Source organism: Nannobrachium achirus (assembly GCF_963921795.1).
Source record: "Nannobrachium achirus genome assembly, chromosome: 6".
Taxonomy (NCBI): domain Eukaryota; kingdom Metazoa; phylum Chordata; class Actinopteri; order Myctophiformes; family Myctophidae; genus Nannobrachium; species Nannobrachium achirus.
The window spans coordinates 25,210,509-25,228,750 of record NC_137815.1 but is presented as its reverse complement, the minus strand read 5'-3'; the positions used below and the strand labels follow the sequence as shown (position 1 = coordinate 25,228,750).

The following is an 18,242-nucleotide window of genomic DNA, read 5'->3' as shown; positions in this document are numbered from 1 at the left end:
GTCCACCGATGCATATGCACCAGAGCCGATGGAGGCGTCTACCTTTCTATGTCTATGGTATTTCCATTACATAGGCAAGTCAGGAAGTGACTTGAGTTTTTCATTGGACAACGCTGGTCCCACCCCTTACGCAGACCAATCAGAAGCCACAAGTCATTTTCCCTCATTTGGGCACGGAGATGGGAGGAAAAACGAAACGCAGGGATCATCTGCATAGAAAATGAGCGGACAATAATATTACCAGAAGTGGTATCCCTGAATGACCATAACAGGTCTATAACGCTGATATGGAACCAAATGGATGGGGGTCTTTGAGATTAAAACATTTTAAGAACCACTGTGCTGCACTAAACGGAACAGAGCCTTAATCAGTATCATTGGTAACGCCTGTGAAGGAAGTAAGGAAGAGGTCCAACTTCTTCCCAATGGGGCTTTTAAGCCGTGACATCATTTTCTAGTCAGACCTCCAAGCAGATTTATTGTCAATATCTGTCCCTCGCTATTTCAACAGATCCGAGACAAAAATAACGACTAAAGTATAATTCTACCACTTTCCTTTCAACAAGAAAGAGAAGAAAAATTAGTAAATAGTAGAAATAGTAAAAAGATTCGCTTTTTTGGGGGGCAAAAGTTCTCCTCTGCCTACAAAATGATGTCAGACTTAACAGCCCCATATGGCTGCTCTGCCTGTTAGCAGGAATTCATGGGCAGATCAACGTTTGAGTAAATCCACTGCCTGCCACTAGGGACACAGAACAAATAGATGAAATGTTCCCGGCCTATTGAGAACATCATTGAGGACTGGAAGGAGATACGTCGTTTTTTATGAGTTTTGGTGGTAATCTTCATCCTTACATCTCCCTGTACACATCACTGACCCCTGTAGGAGGGGGTGAAAACTACACCCCGTGCCGTCCGGTGTCGGGCACGGTTCTGCAAGTTGAAGACATGCAACAGCAGACAAACACAAACACGCATACGTTTGTAAAGTAAAAAGATGGAGTTGGTCCTTTGTTCAGTGAAGCCTTCCTTTAGCTAAGCAGTGGCATAAACCTAGCCCAGTGAGCCATAGTTGGCTTAGCCTATATGTTGATTAGCTATATCTACTGTATAGATTTATATACAGCCTACAGTAGCCGTTGAAATGACATTATTTCCCTATCATAGTACAGTCTGGGGTGATAAGCCATCACCGCGGTGTAGTCAGTCTTTAAAGTAAAAAAAAAAAACGACAACATTACGTCATTAGCCGCGGTGAAGAGCTATCACCGCAAACCCAGACACATCTCTCTGCTTTTACTATCCGACAATCACTGCTTCACCTCCAATAATCACACGGCGGCCATTTTGCTGTTATGACATAATTGGGGTGGGGCTGGGGTTTCCCCTCCCCCCACGTGTGATGTAAGTTCAAAATGGCCACCATGTGGATAATGCCATTGCATTGTTAAAAGGCAAACCTTTTTGATTTTTAACCTATAAATCTCATATTGTGTCATTGGTCGTATGGAATGCACATCCAGTGACACTAAAACTATGCATTATGACATCATCGTTCTGCCATGTCAACATTTGGCAGGGGAAATACACACAGGACGCAGGGTAAACAGCTGAACGGCAGCCTGCTCGGCGGAGTCTCTCGTGACTCAAGTTCGCTTTTAGGGAGGCCATTGACGCGCCCTAGTAATTCATTTTCAATGAGAGGCGGGCGATTATTTGGGACGCGTGGAGAAGTTGAAGGCCGGAGAGGCGAGCAGGCGGGCCGTCCCGTGAAATTCTCGCGCTCGTGCTCATTTCATGCACTCACCCGCGGGCGGCAAGAGCTGGACTGTGGTCATCTTTTGTAATCTCGCCCGGCGTTAAAGCCCCACTATATGTGTTTTTTTTTGTGGTGATAATTAAACAGCATAAAAAGTGACTTACATCCACAATGAAGAAGTCCAGCCAGCACCAGGCGTTGGTGAAGTATTTGACAAAGCCGTAAGCCACCCATTTCAGCAACATCTCCAGGATGAAGATGTAGGTGAAGACCCGGTCAGCGTACTCCAGGACCACCTTGATCGTTTTCCTCTGCTCGATGTAGATGTCTTCAAACGCCTGGAGAGGAAGGAAAGAAGGAAGGAAGGACCAACAACGGGCTTTAGCGGAAAGGGAAGCAGCCTGTTGTATAGGGCTGTCACAATTATTACATAATCGTCTAATCGCAATTATTTGACATAATCACGTTTATTTTTCATAATCGTCATAATCGTTTCCATGTCGAAAATTTTCATATATATATATATATTTTTTTTAAAGTAAAAAATACTTAGGCTAGCATGACTGTATGTGTTTTAATAATAATGTTTTGCTGTGTTATTGTTGTTCTCTTGCTGTGTTGTGTAGTGCTTGGGTTGGGCTTCGGTCATGTTAAATGTGCTTCATGAATGATATTTTAGTTTGAGTAGAGAGACCCAGTGTGTGTCCATTCCTCAACACATGAGTGTTGTGGTGAATCACTATTTGGCTACAGGCCGCCTCAAAAAAAAAAAAAAAAAAAAAAGCTGCAAAGCTAAGCTGGATTCCTTGCTTGCTGCATTACAGCACTCTGTTCTCCATTAGAGCCACAGTTACAGTAGAGATGGAGATGAACTCGATCTGATTTGTTTTGTTCCTGCGTCACATTCTCAGGGAGGGGTGTGGCTTATGATAGGTTAAGGTCACATTCTGAGGGAGTGGATGTGGGCGGCATGTACCTTTTGAAGTTCTTTTAACTCAGTGCTTCTCAAACTTTTTCTTGTCAGGGACCCCCTCCCTAATTGATATATATTTAGCCGTGGACCCCCCTCCCACACACACCGGTAAGTGTACAAGTTGTAAGGAACCATTTTCCTATATACCGTATTAGCCCGAATTTAGTACGACTCTGATTATAAGACGACCCCTATTTTTCAATTATCATTTTGGGAAAAATATGTTGAAGACAAAATATTATATATTATATTATATTATGTTATTTATAAAGAAAAATGTTATTATTGTAAAATTATTATAGAAAAGCTTATACAGAGATAACATTCTGCTGTGTTGTATTGCATTAACCATCAGAGTCAACTTCTATTCAAAAACAACATTCACAATTCAGACTGTGAAAAGCCCAATAACAAACACTACATTTCCCATCAAGCTTTGCGGCCCGTTTCATCATTCAGATGCGACGGTCCATTGTATAAACAGGAACCATTGCAGCGAGCGTTATAGCCTAGGGCTAGGCTATTCAGTTGCTGTTGGGATTAAACTTCCACGCTAAAGATCACATGTGCGCCCGTCATCCACACCGATGTTCGCGAGAACAACGCACACGCATGCAGCCCGGTAAGTCCAATGCCAAAGCCATCCGACTTTGCCAAAGGTCCTGAAAGATACATAACGTATCTCCCCGGTGAAAAGTCTAAGCCCCAATTATAGGACGACTCCCTATTTTGAGGATATGTTTATTAGAATAAAATATCGTCCTATATTCGGGCCAATACGGTATATATATATATATATATATATATATATATATATTATTTATTTATTTATTTTTTTGTTGTTACATTTAGACATTTAGAAGTTAGGTTTAGGGATTAGAGAAAGAGTTAGGCCTGATTTAGACCTAATTGTGTGCTTGCGTCATGCACCCAAAAATTGCCAAACTTCGGCTTTAGACTTTTCTTTGTCATTCATAACATCACGCTCTTATACATGTGCATGTGCATGCACGCACACGTGCTTGTGTGTGTGTGTGTGTGTGTGTGTGTGTGTGTGTGTGTGTGTGTGTGTGTGTGTGTGTGTGTGTGCGTGCGTGCGAGCGTGCGTGCGTGCGTGCGTGCGTGTGTGTTGTTCTTACCAGCGCGCCACTACTGAGCAGAATCATAAAGATGATGAGGGTTTCAAACCAGTTGTGTTCTACGATCAGGTAGCAGGTCTTCCTCAGGAACCACCAGTGTTTCCCCCAGCCGTGGGTGATGGGAACGTCACAGCACTTGTACTTGGCCACACACTCTGGGAGACACAGGGTTCACTCCAGTTCAGTCTATTTATCAGCACTTTTGCACAATAGAATACAAATACATGTCAGTGTTATTATCGGTGCATCTAGAGCAGGTGTTTTCAAACCTTTTGGACTCAGGGCACCCCTGTAAATAACGTTCTCGTCCACGGCACCCCTGAGTTACGCTGTTTTCTATCATCTATCATCTTTTTTTTTTCTATTTCACCCCATGGAGACATGAATTTGTGGATATTTCTTTGTTTTTGTTGCATTCCTAAACTAATAATGTGAGGAGACTCTTTACTATCCCTTTAACCAGGATGGAATTTAGTTTGTCCCCTCATCCACCTGTCTGACTCCATCCAGCCCTTCCATTCGGAGGCCAATAGGCTCTGACATCATGCTCTGACTTCACTGTGATGTCAGGGGAACCACACTAACAGTATCCCTTTTATGTCCATATATGGAGTTCCCTGATCAATATTAACACATGGGAAGCCAAGGTTTCTAACATTTCTAGCTGTTGCTGCTGCCGCCGTTCACTCACGCTTTATTTTGAAGAGCCTCGGAAGCTTCGTGCGTGTGCACGTGAGTGTCCACTGACGATTGAGGAAGAAAATCCATTTGTTTACAAACGCTCGCGAAACTAAAATCCAAACCGGGGCCGACCATCACGGTAAAGTGTCGCCGTGAAAACAATCAGATCTCTGCTTCCCTGGCGTTCTTTGCACCTCATTCATAGATAAAGCCCTTTTTATGTTTCAGCCTAGAATGGAAATCAATGCAGCCTCGTCGCGCCATTTTCTCTCTCTGCGAGCCACGGTGTGACGTATGGACTAGGGTCATTCACAGGGAACACAACATGCGCGCAGCACGCTGCACAGTTAACCCTTTGTTGTCTCGTTGAGGAACAAGACAACTCCTTTTGGCAGAGCGACCTCTAGTGGCCTTATCTCGTTACTGAACGAGTTTGGCCCCTTGGGTGTTAAGCCCATATCTAACAGGACTTCATATAGGAATATCCATATATGGAGGCCACATCGGCCGAATAACACACTAACAGAATCCATATATGGCCAAGACAGATGGCTGTGTGGCTGGTTCTACAGACATCTCCATGTATGGGCATAAAAGGGATTGTATGTACAAATAACTGTTTGGGCTCTCACAGTATATCTCCATATACAGTACATGGATCTCCATATATGGGTACCAGGGGTCCCCATATACATCACTGGCCAGATGGCCAAGACATGGCGCAACTTCTCCCTTTAGGGCGAGGTTGCTTCTCGCCCTGTGGCGTCTTACTAGTCAGTATAAACTAGCAGGTTTACCATGGGTCCAGCAGGTTGTAATCAGTATAAACTAGCAGGTTTACCATGGGTCCAGCAGGTTGTAATCAGTATAAACTAGCAGGTTTACCATGGGTCCAGCAGGTTGTAATCAGTATAAACTATCAGGTTTACCATGGGTCCAGCAGGTTGTAATCAGTATAAACTAGCAGGTTTACCATGGGTCCAGCAGGTTGTAATCAGTATAAACTAGCAGGTTTACCATGGGTCCAGCAGGTTGTAATCAGTATAAACTAGCAGGTTTACCATGGGTCCAGCAGGTTGTAATCAGTATAAACTAGCAGGTTTACCATGGGTCCAGCAGGTTGTAATCAGTATAAACTAGCAGGTTTACCATGGGTCCAGCAGGTTGTAATCAGTATAAACTAGCAGGTTTACCATGGGACCAGCAGGTTGTAAAGGGTATAAAACGTACCATCGGTCCAGCAGGCGTCCGGGTCCAGGTATTCCTCCACCACCTCCACGACGGCCACCTCCTCCACGTCAGGCTTGATGTCGATGGTGCTTCCCTCTGACGAGCTGGTGTCGTCCAGCTGTACACAGACATAGACAGACATATTTACAATATACTGTAGCACAACCCTCAAATCAAATTGTATTTATTTAAATATGCTGTACATGGAGGCATCATTGCACAACAAAACCTGTGCAACAATCACAGGGCATAGGGAAGAACATAAAAGCAGATAAGGCAGATGAAATAAAAACACAGAAAAATTAAACAACATTAAAAGCTACAGAGAATAAATGTGTCTTTAAGAGAGATTTAAAAAACCCAATTGACTGAGGACGTTGAATATTTAAAGGGAGGTTATTCCAAAGAGTGGGGGCAGCAGCAGCGAAGGCACGGTCGCCCCTGGACCAAGGTTTGTTGGGAGAACCTCCAGGAGCGATTGGCCTGCAGACCTCAGAGCCCTGACTGGGGAGTAGCGACTAACCAGTTCAGCTATGTAGGGAGGGGCCAGCCTCCCTACATAGCAGAGCGTGCAAGTACTGCGATCGTCTGGGTATGTATGTATGTCGGTGTCCTCTCTTGTTTAAGACCATAGCCCATTCAGGGACCATTGGCATATATCATAATATATCAATCTTGTTTCGGAAGTGGTGATGCCAGTGGTGAGCGCACCTCATGGCGCGCTCTGCTCAAGTAGTAATTTACTGATTTCTATCGTTTTAGCAATATTAGTGTGGGTGGGTCATGCATACATACTAAGTGGCTAAAAATGTATTTTTTAGACACAATAAGCCCATTCCCAAGATGCACCCCGATCTTTCATGGGCAGAGGTGACTTATGGGGGCTATTTGCGACCGCAGGTCGCAGAATAGTATGTGAACGGTCACAGCTTGTCCGTATCATGCTCTGGCTTCACTGTGATGTCACACTAACAGAATCCCTTTATGTCCATATATGGAGTTCCCTGATGTCATCATTATTAAGCTCATAACTAAAAGGACTTCATATGGGAATGCCCATATATGTAGGCCACATCGGCCACATAACACACTAACAGAATCCATATATGGCCAAGACAGATGGCCAAGACAGCGCATATATGTGTGGCTGGTTCTACAGACAGGGATTTCCATGTATGGGCATAAAAGGGTATAATGTCATACACTAGACATCATAGGACACACAACAAATAACTGAGTAAGCATGTTTGGGCTCTCGCAGCATATCTCCATGTACAGTACATATATGTACTCCATAAATGGGTAACTGGTCCGATATACATCACTGGCCAGATTGCCAAGAATTGGCGCGACCTCGCCCTTTAGGGTGAGGTCGCATGTCGCCCTGAGGTGTCTTACTAGTTTAGAGGCCTAGATATTACAAAACATACATTTTACGTAAATTCCAATATGGCCGCCACAGACATCTGTGCAAATGGAAACATAGATTTTCTGATTCCTTAGACAATACCCTTTCCAAAAATGTATAGTTTTGCAAATCTTCAAAAAATTCCAACAAAAGTTTAAATTAAAGTATAATAAGGAACCTGGCTAGTAATAGTCTTGGAGGATTTGTCTCGATACGTGGGCTTTTTGAGACATAACCTCCTCCATCTTTGCCTCTGGTTTCCCATACTGCTACCCAGATTCTGAGCTGGGCTGACTTCCGGCCCAGAGATATAATGGTTTATTCCCAGAAGTTCTTCTCGCCCCCCTAATGGTGAGAAAAAAAAGAACTTCTGGGAACTCAGATTAGTAACTGTCAACCTGCATGTTGTCACCCTATTTTGTGCAAGTCACAAATAAATAAAAAATAAATAAATCTGCCCTTTTTTCTGGTATGAAAATAGGGCTTAGGTGGTTAAACTGTTCTCATCCCCCCAAGGACCCCTGGGTTTGCCGGACCCCCCCCCCCCCCCCCCCCCCCCCACACACACACACACACACACACACACACACACACACACACACACACACACACACACACACACACACACACACACACACACACACACACTTTGAGAATCGCTCCACTATAGTGCACATGCAGACACAGACCAACATAGAGAATGATGCTGCACTTTATAAGACTGAGTCGGCAGCTCTCTCTCTCTCTCTCTCTCTCTCTCTCTCTCTCTCTCTCTCTCTCTCTCTCTCTCTCTCTCTCTCTCGTTTTCCGCTAGCAGCAGCCAGACATACATAATCCCTCCCTGCCTCTCCCTCATTGGCTCTTGTTTGCGGCCAATCCCCTTAGACATACCTGCCCCGTTGACTGCAGGATGAAGCCGGCCCGCGATTGGATGACTTAGAGCTACGCTGGTGTGCGATTGGTTGACCGAGAGGTATGCTGGCGTGCGATTGGTTGACTGAGAGGTATGCTAGTCCTGACGCTGCTACCTTTCTGAATCCAGGTCAAGGTGAGTGTGTGTGTGTGTGTGTGTGTGTGTGTGTGTGTGTGTGTGTGTGTGTGTGTGTGTGTGTGTGTGTGTGTGTGTGTGTGTGTGTGTGTGTGTGTGTGAAAGCGTTACTACATCTGTCTGTAGTTAAGTTAATTTACAGGAAAACACAAAATAAAGTAAAAATAGAGGTAAGGCATGGTCACTGTCACGTGGAAACCCTTTTTAACCACCTTTTTGTGTCAGTGTGAAAATCAACCTTTTTGATCAACCCATATCGGATACAATAATGTTGCAGATTAAACTTTTCACAGATTTTATGAACTTCATGAACCGCAGCTTCATTCCTAAATTGTAGGCTATTATAAACGGCCCGCCAGCACCGCCAAACAAGAACAGTGTCAGGATTCCTTGTTCCCTGTTGGGGTCAAAGAAAGGCTGTTTTATTGTATCTTTTACCTTGCACATCTGGTTACATTTGGCTGAGTTATTTGTGTTTTGTTGTTCAGAGCACACACCTGACAAAAGACCACTGATATTAAATATTGATGATCAGTGTCGGGGTAACGGCATTAGTAAAGCAACGCGTTACTGTAATATATTACTGAATTGCGGTAACGACTAATAAAACGCATTAGTAAAAACAAAATCGGTACTGATGAAACTAACGTTGCAGCGTTACTGTATGCGTTACTGACCAGGGTCCTGTTGTCAGTTTTGAGCCAATACGGTACGCATTTTGTTCCATACTTTCATAAACACCTCCCCTGAGCATCAACACCGATTTTAACAGTGATGAACAAAATAAAACACAAGAAGAAGGCCAGTAAGTTTGTCGTAGGACCCCGATTAGACCTCCTGGGCCTTCAGCCTTCCTCTCTGTGCTGCGCTTTGAAGTTCTCGGGGTGGAGTGGAAACCACTGATTATTAGCCTAGTAGTAAGCTACTAAATTCCACTACATACAACTGAAGAGAAAACACAAACTAAAATGCCTTACTGAGAGAACTGAGAACTATCAAATGCTTGGATGGACACATCATTAAAGGGGAAAACCACCCATTTTTAATATTGAACTGTGTCATTGATATACCTTAGAGAAGTTGTGTGGAAATAGAAAAAAAGTTCCCCCCCTTCTGTGTTGCCTAGAACTGGAGGATTGATTTTGGGGTTTGTATTGTAAAGTACAACTTGATGACATCACACATTGTACTTTACAATACAAACCCCAAAATCAATCTTCCAGTTCTAGGCAACACAGAAGGGGGGGAACTTTTTTTCTATTTCCACACAACTCCTCTAAGGTATATTAATGACATATTTCAATATTGAAAATGGGTGGTTTTCCCCTTTAATACCCGCGAACTGTAGTGTTGCGTTGTTGGATGTTTTCTCCGACAAGAGCTACAGTAACACTCCTGTAACATGACGTCATGTCAGAATCACAGTGTCACACAAATCATCTCCTGATATGGCATGGAACATCTATTCTTGATCTAATCTGATCAATCTGATCATTTTCGTTGCGTATAGCCAATGTAGGGTTACTGGACATCTGGGAAGCTTGATGTAAAATTGGCTCTTTTGACCAAAATGTTAACACATATTGTTGCCAACCCCGAGTTTCCCGAGTTTGTGATAGGCCTTGCCAAGCCCGAGTTTCCTGAGTTGGCCGTTTTTGAAGAAATGCATGTTTGACTCCCAGAACAGCCCATGGCAGCTCCCATGGCAGCCATGTTTGTTTACATTTGAAGAAAACACTATGGCCTATATCTTCTGAATGCCTGAACGGATTTCCAAGCGGATTTTTTTGTTTGAAAGCTGTGAATGGCGTGCACACGTGTGGTGTATCATCCGTGCATTATCCGTGCATGACCTGTGGACATTAAAAGTTACGATTTTAAAGATTCTGGCAATGGAAGACATTGAAGATTTTAATGTTTGGCAACAAATGTGTTAAGAAATAGCCTTGGTGCCGCGCTGTGAGCTTGTATATCTGCTATTTTTTCAATAGTTAAAGCACAAAAGAATGCATAATAATGCGTTCCCAGTCTAAATGGGTTAAACCACCTCCTCCCCCTATAAAGAACATTTATGGGGGGCCCGCAGTGAATCCTTGTACCCATGGGCCCAGAATGTGGTGCGACACCCCTGCCAACATGCACAATATGAGCACCCTGACTCTGTTTGAGCAGAATGGAACAGAGCCGTCATTAGTATCATTGGTAACACTGACTTTGTTTGACCAGAATGGAACAGAGCCTTCATTATAGTATCATTGGTATAACACCTGTGAGGGACGCAAGAGGCCCAATCTCTTTCCAATATGGCTGCTGTGTCATAGAGCCCATTTTCTTTTCTTTTTTTCCCCTTTTTTTCACCCAGTGCCAACTGTCTAATCTGTAATCCTGGGCGCTGCTCTTCCTCTGCCAACCTGGGGAGAGCCCCGAACTGAGCTCATTATGCCCCGGCTGGAATCGAACCCAGGACCTTCTAGCTGTGAGGCGACAGCACTACCGACTGCAACACCTTTTATATATATATATATATATATATATATATATATATCGTCGCTGTCGGGCAGAAACCTTGTATGTCCAAGTTTCACATTTGTAATTTTTTTCGCTAAGTAAAGCCCTGCCTCATCATACAAGGCCGTCGCACAGGTAGTGAAAACAGCAGATCTACAAGCACACAACGCCTCGCGGTGCGAGGCGTTGTGTGCTTGTAGATTGGCTGTTTTCACTAGTTTAAATCATTTTTAAAATGATAAATGCAAAACAAAGACTTTTGGACATACAAGGTTTCCACCCGACAACGACAATATATTATACAGTATATATATTTTGAAATATATAATAATAGCAACAAAAAAAGAAAAAGAAAGAAGATGGGTCCCGACCCACTGTTGGGGAATGACTGTATTAAAATACTACTCACGTCTGTCTTCTCCATCTCCGACTCGCTGCTGAAGTCCTCCGTGTTGAGGTTCTCGAAGTCGGACTCTCCCACGGCGATGGGCACGCAGACGGTCAGGTTGGGGTTGTGGATGAAGGACATGTAGTCCTCGTCGATCATGTACTTGCCCACACTGCTGCCGATGCCGCTGGTGGTGCCGTTGCCGTTCTTCACGTAGTCCAGCTCGCGGTTGATGTCCACGCCCGTGTGGTTGGCGATGCAGTTCACCTTCTTGTCGAACATGTCGTCGAGGGGCTTCTGCTCGTCCTCCTCCGGTGGCTGCAGGGTGGTTTACAGCGGGAAGAGGTCAAGTTAACTTTATTTGTATAGCACATTTAACCCATTCAGAACGGGTACACAGTATTGTGTATTATTATGTTATGCTTTAATTAACTATTGAAAAATCGTGAAAATGAGAATTTTGACCCGATTCTATAAGTGTCTTTTGAATCCTTCTAAGGTTTCTTTTTGAAAAACCTGTGTTTCTATGTCAGCAATCTGGCTATAGCCATCGTCAAAGAAAAGGTCCTTTTCACTTAACTGGAGCTCAGTTAGTCTGTTCTTGAGAGACTACTATGTCAGTGGTTCTCAAACCTTTTCATGTGAAGGACCCCCAAAATGATATTTATTTGGCCATCTCAAAATATCTAGTTCCAGGGACCACCCAGAAGCAAAATTTGAGTTACAAACGTTTGCTTTGAAAATACATCCATTCAAAGATTTGCACACATTTTCATGACTTTTTAAAAAAAATAGCAGATCCAGAGATCAGCAATTTTTCACTGGCTTATGCAAATCCGCTTATTCCATCGCTCCGAAAACCAAAATCCAGTGTCCAGAGATTTCGTGGTGAGTGTGTGTTTATAAACAGCAGATAATAAGATATTATTAATTTGGATTTTGGAGCCAATAAGGGGATTTGCCCCACTGCTCCCGTTTTGAGCTGTGGTTGAATCAAAAATGGACAATATTGTGTCTTGAAATAATTTTAAAAAACAAACAAACAGCTGGACCTGTTTTTTGGCAACAAAATAACAACGAAAAAAAGGTCAGAAAGGGATTTAGCACGGAATTCAATTTCAAAAACAGCAGGAGTTGCCCCGAAGTGCTTTCCATTAAAAAATAAAATAAAATACAACATAGTAAAAGAAAAAAAGCAATATATCATATAAATACAACAAATTTAAAAGAACAAAAGAAGGCAACAGAGTTCAACACAGAAGTCAAAATACATTCAGGGCTCTATTTTTGTACCAGCTCTTATGCCTTAACTTAAAGGCCTGTCCATACTGTCTCCGACCACCAAATCCAAATTAAAGTTCAGAAAGCTGCACGTCGGAAAGTCTCTCCGACCAAAAGTTTGGTGGCATTATAGATGGATGGCATTAGGGTGAAGAGATGGCATTAGAGATGGCATTAGGGTGAAGAGATGGCATTAGAGATGGATGGCATTAGGGTGAAGAGATGGAATTAGAGATGGCATTAGAGTTGGTATTAGAGATGGCATTAGGGTGAAGAGATGGCATTAGGGTGAAGAGATGGCATTATAGATGGATGGCATTAGGGTGAAGAGATGGCATTATAGATGGATGGCATTAGGGTGAAGAGATGGCATTATAGATGGATGGCATTAGGGTGAAGAGATGGCATTATAGATGGATGGCATTAGGGTGAAGAGATGGAATTAGAGATGGCATTAGAGTTGGTATTAGAGATGGCATTAGGGTGAAGAGATGGCATTAGGGTGAAGAGATGGCATTATAGATGGATGGCATTAGGGTGAAGAGATGGCATTAGAGATGGCATTAGGGTGAAGAGATGGCATTAGAGATGGCATTAGGGTGAAGAGATGGCATTAGAGATGGCATTAGGGTGAAGAGATGGCATTAGAGATGGATGGCATTAGGGTGAAGAGATGGCATTAGAGATGGCATTAGAGATGGTATTAGAGATGGCATTAGAGATGGCATTAGGGTTTAGAGATGGCATTAGGGTATAGAGATGGCAACGTGACAGAAAAAAAGGGACACTAATGACACACATAGAAAGCGAAGTTTTGTCGTACCTTTCGTATGTGCGTCTCGACGAATTCGTGCGCGTGAAGCTTGAACCAGGCCACGCCTATCTTGATGCGGGCCATGGCCAGCTGCAGGTTGTTGGGTTCACCATCATCGTCTGTCGCCGCGAGGTTGTCTGCGCTGAAGGAGCTCAGCAGCAAGGCAAGGAACAGGTTCAACACCTGGAATAAACACACAGCAAGGCAAGGAACAGGTTCAACACCTGGAATAAACACACAGCAAGGCAAGGAACAGGTTCAACACCTGGAATAAACACACAGCAAGGCAAGGAACAGGTTCAACACCTGGAATAAACACACAGCAAGGCAAGGAACAGGTTCAACACCTGGAATAAACACACAGCAAGGCAAGGAACAGGTTCAACACCTGGAATAAACACACAGCAAGGCAAGAAACAGGTTCAACACCTGGAATAAACACACAATTATCGTCACTGTCGGGCAGAAACCTCGTATCTCCAAGTTTCAAATTTGTATGTTTTTTCGCACAGTAAAGCCCTGCTTCATCATACAAGGCCGTCGCACAAAGGTAGTGAAAACAGCAGATCTACAAGCACACAACGCCTCGCGGTGCGAGGCGTTGTGTGCTTGTAGATCGGCTGTTTTCACTAGTTTAAATCATTTTTTAAATGATAAACGCAAAACGAACGGTTTTGGACATACAAGGTTTTCACCCGACAACGACGATATACATTTCGTCCATTTGAAAATAGCCGATCTACAAGCTTACAATGTGCCGCTGTGCAAACCATTGTGAGCTTGTTGATCGGCTATTTTCGAAAGAGTTTTATACATTTGAAAACTTGTGAAGTGGGACATTCAACATAATGATAGTACTTTCTACTTTTGGTACTTTAAGTACCAAATTTTGATAGCAATATTTTTGTACTTTTACTCAAGTACATTTTCTATTCCTGACTTTTACTTGTTAGGGCACGGTCACTTCGCACTTTCAATCTACCTATGCAGTATTGATACTTTTATTTAAGTAAAAAAAAAATAGTACTTTTTCCACCACTGGAGATGAGAGGTTTCGGTGTGGTCAGTCTTCTTACCACCAGGTTATCTCATTCAATGCCATTGACGAGATATGACAGATTTCTTTTTCATCGATATTTATTTTAATTTTTTATTTTGTCATTTATTTATTTAAAGCTATACTATGTAACTTTTTTAATAAAACAAATCTTAAAATTGTCCTAATTATTAAATCGCTAAAGTTTTAGAACACCCACTCTGTTCATTTCAGCTCCCAAAGCCTTTTCTTTATATGTGTTCTACTGAGCCCTGGTAGCCGTGACCGGGGCTGTTTCTCCCGGCAAAATTACGTCATATGCATCATTCTGTACACGTGTCTCCCTACCGCCCAATCAAATCCCAGATCATACACTGCCGAGCTTTTCAGGAAGTACACTGCAGTGTTTACACTGGGCTAGGAGTTTAGCATGTAGCTCCCCAACCGAGGCTCGTAGAGGGACACGAAAGACCTCTATGGATAGGTCTCGGCGAGGCGAGGCGGACGCGGTGGTCTGAAGGCCCGGTCCGCGGCGAAAAACGTCCGAAAAAAGCAGACGCGACCGCGGTTTGCTATAACGCTACTGACCACTAGTTGAGCAACTTACACAGTATAGCTTTAACAATCACAACCAATCGCATCTGCTGTAAAAAGATCTGATGCGGTTTCAGGAAACAGGAGCGACAGCACCTCAAAATGCTGGATTATAGTTCTTCAAATGGACCCGACCTGTCCGGACCGCTCTCTCTCTCTGGGACATTGGCTTTGGATCTCCGTGCTGTCGAATTTTCAGGCCGTCGGAATATCGAGATTTAGCCGGGCTAACAGCTAACATCAATTTTCTTTCGGCGACGCAGGCGTGTCTTACTCGAGATAAATATTCTGTGACTACTTTAAAAGGTAAGAAAAACTGGAAATGGCTGGCACATTAATTGGTTATATGTAGTGTTTTGTGCGGTCCTTCTTACCACCAGGTTTCCAATGACCATGACGGTCATGAAGACGATCAGACACATGGTCTGCCCTGCCACCTCCATGCAGTCCCACATGGTCTCGATCCACTCGCCGCACAGCACGCGGAACACGATGAGGAAGGAATGGAAGAAGTCGTTCATGTGCCAGCGCGGCAGCTCGCAGCTCTCGGCGATCTTGCACACGCAGTCCTTGTAGCTCTTCCCGAACAGCTGCATGCCCACCACGGCAAAGATGAACACGATGATGGCCAGCACCAATGTCAGGTTCCCCAGGGAGCCCACCGAGTTGCCGATGATCTTGATCAGCATGTTGAGCGTGGGCCACGACTTGGCCAGCTTGAACACTCTCAGCTGGACGGGGGGAGAGGAGAAGAGAACGCAGTTATTGTCAATTGTTATTACATTATTACTATCGCAAGGTTTGATGATTCCGATTGGTCAGTCGCTGAATTCAGCTGTGTTTTATTTCTGGATAATGACCGATGAGCTCATTAATGGGGTGGCAGTGGCTCAGGGGTAGAGAAACCGTCATTAGAACACAAAGGGTTCCCGAAGGGTTCCCAGTTCGATCCCGGGCTCCCCTAGAGTTGGTGTCGAAGAGTCCTTGAGCAAGACTCTGAACCCCCTAATGTGCATATAAAATATATGTACACGTTCAGATAACCAATATCGTTCATGTGAACTAGTTTGTTTATGCTTATTTGTTGAAATGATGAAAATCGCTATTGCTACTAAAAAAACACTAATGTTGGCCTACAAATCAACCAAGGTATGACACCCCCGTATCCTCTAAGGCAGTGTGAACAAGACATGTGCTGATGATCTGTAAGATTAGCTCCAGACATCAATCACGCAGAGGGACGGACAGACAGACTCTCTGACAGCTGTTCTCCTACAGAGCCATGACGTTTCATTAAATGCACGACACCGAAGAATAGAGCGGCAGCTCTTTTGTATGAACTGCTCCCATGGCTGAGGTCATAACATTTTAAGTCAAATCTCGTTGATTTATTTATGAAAACTAATAATAAAAATAATAAAAAAATAAAAAACAAGGACTGAGACCAAAGTGCTGTAAATAACAAAACAAAACAGTCTATGAAAAAAGTTGTGCTCAGTAGAACACTATGGGCCCTATTTGCATCCGTGCCTTGCCCTTATCCCTTATTAGTCTAGTAAATCTAGGGAAAAAATACACTCAGGTGGACGTTTCAGAATCAGTTGAAAAACTAAATAATACAATTCTGTCCAACCTCAGCTTTATTTTTACTGGACTATATCCCTAAACTTCTTCTTTTCCAAAATGGTAAAAAAAAAAAAAAAAACAACGTTTATGGATATGGGCTAAGGCACGGACGAAAATAGGGCCCAATGTGTGCTATCTCCATCATGCTGTCTGTCTGGATCATGTTTTGGGGTTGTGCGTAGGTGCGTGTCTAAGAGGGATATACAGTGGTGAAAGTGAGCCGGAACGGCCGGAACCCCCGTTCCGTTAAAACATTTGGGGCCGGAACGGAGTTCCGTTAAGACGAGGAGAAGCCAGCTGTCAAAATCCCATGTTAAATAACCTCCCACAAACGCACGTCCAGGAAGAAAACAATAGCCTATACCAAAGTCAGATTAACATACAGTAGGCTACACAAGTGTTACTAGTTAGGCTATATTTTCTGATAAAGTGCTTCTAAATTATTCCCGTGGGTTTGTGTAGGTCAGTGTGATCCATTCTGTTCGCGTTTCAGTGTTTGTTTGACACAGAGCGAATAGAGGTGGGACGTTCGCGAACGAGTCGAGTCTTTTGAACGGCTCTTTGAAATGAACGATAGGATTCGGTTCACAGTAGGGAGCCGTTCCTTTCTAATGAACAGTGGCCGTCTTTTGAACGGCTCTTTGAAAGGAACGGATCCCAGAGATCCGGCTCACTTCAAAGAGCCATAAATCCCATCTCTAGGAGGACTCGTTGTGTCTGTGCCTGCATGGATGCTATTCTGCATGTGTAGTGGAGTAGAATTAAAAGTATTGGAAATACTCCAGTAAAGTAGGCTAGGCTATACTTAAAACCTGTACTTAAATACACTACTTTAGTAATAATTAATAATAATATGTGTAATAATATAATAAATATAATAATAATATATAGATGCTTACCCTTCTGTATGGAACAATGAACAATATGAACAATATGAAGAGGCTTATTATAGATATTTCATTTAGGATTTCAATCATGTTTCATGTTACAGTAAGTGTAATGCCGTTGCCTAATTCAGGTGTAGGACCTGTAGTGTTTTTATTGTGTGTAGGCCTATAACTGTTCCAAAATGCAGTTTTCTATGCATTTCAGGGGTTTTGGGGGGTTAGAGCCTCCCAATTTTTTTCGGCCGCGCAGCTTCGCCGCGCGGCCAATTTATGACAGTTCCGGCAAGAATTTCAAACCACTTTCACCCCTGGGGATATACTGTATGTACATACCATTGTTCTTTGGCAAGAAGGCCACTTTACTGCTACCTATTCCTTTTTAAATGTAGGTGACAGGCGGGGGCCTTCGTCCAGTCATGATCAAGTGGGGGCGGGTTTGGTGCGTGTAAGGCACACCAAGCCTTACTCGACCGTGATTGGAAGAAGGCCCCCCACTCTATCCTGATAGGAGGAAAAACCCGTCTCCTCCACCAAAACGGAAACTTCTTTTTTATATGTCGATGAATTGAAGACCAAGGACCTCCAATTTTAAACAAGACCGCAAGGGCCTTTTTGGGGTGTTCCTTTTAGGCAGGGTGTTTGACTGTACGTGTACTGTACTAAATTTTTTGTTTTGTCTGTACTTCTACCGTTCTTCATGTTTGTCTAATAAAATGTGTCCGAACACAGCTGAGGGCTAGTCATTGATTTTTTTTTTTTTTTTTTTTTTCATTTTAATTTTTTCATTTCATTTGAAAACTGGGAATCATAGCTACAAAATGATATATTGGTTGTGAAGATTGACCCAACAGTTTTGTAGATATGGCTTAT

General features: G+C 43.2%; 1 protein-coding gene across 3 annotated transcripts in view; it reads right to left on the bottom strand.

The window, feature by feature from the left end:
* The window catches only part of LOC308287747 (sodium channel protein type 8 subunit alpha-like), a gene marked incomplete at both ends in the record, with an annotated part of 112,341 nt that overhangs the window by 21,946 nt on the left and 72,153 nt on the right, over positions 1–18,242 (bottom strand). For all 3 annotated transcript variants that reach the window (XM_080728997.1, XM_080728998.1, XM_080728999.1), the window contains 6 exons: positions 1,924–2,097; positions 3,872–4,026; positions 5,783–5,900; positions 11,156–11,452; positions 13,239–13,412; positions 15,234–15,590. In XM_080728997.1, coding sequence (XP_080585123.1) covers positions 1,924–2,097; positions 3,872–4,026; positions 5,783–5,900; positions 11,156–11,452; positions 13,239–13,412; positions 15,234–15,590 — 1,275 coding nt within the window. The remainder of the gene's footprint in view (positions 1–1,923; positions 2,098–3,871; positions 4,027–5,782; positions 5,901–11,155; positions 11,453–13,238; positions 13,413–15,233; positions 15,591–18,242) is intronic.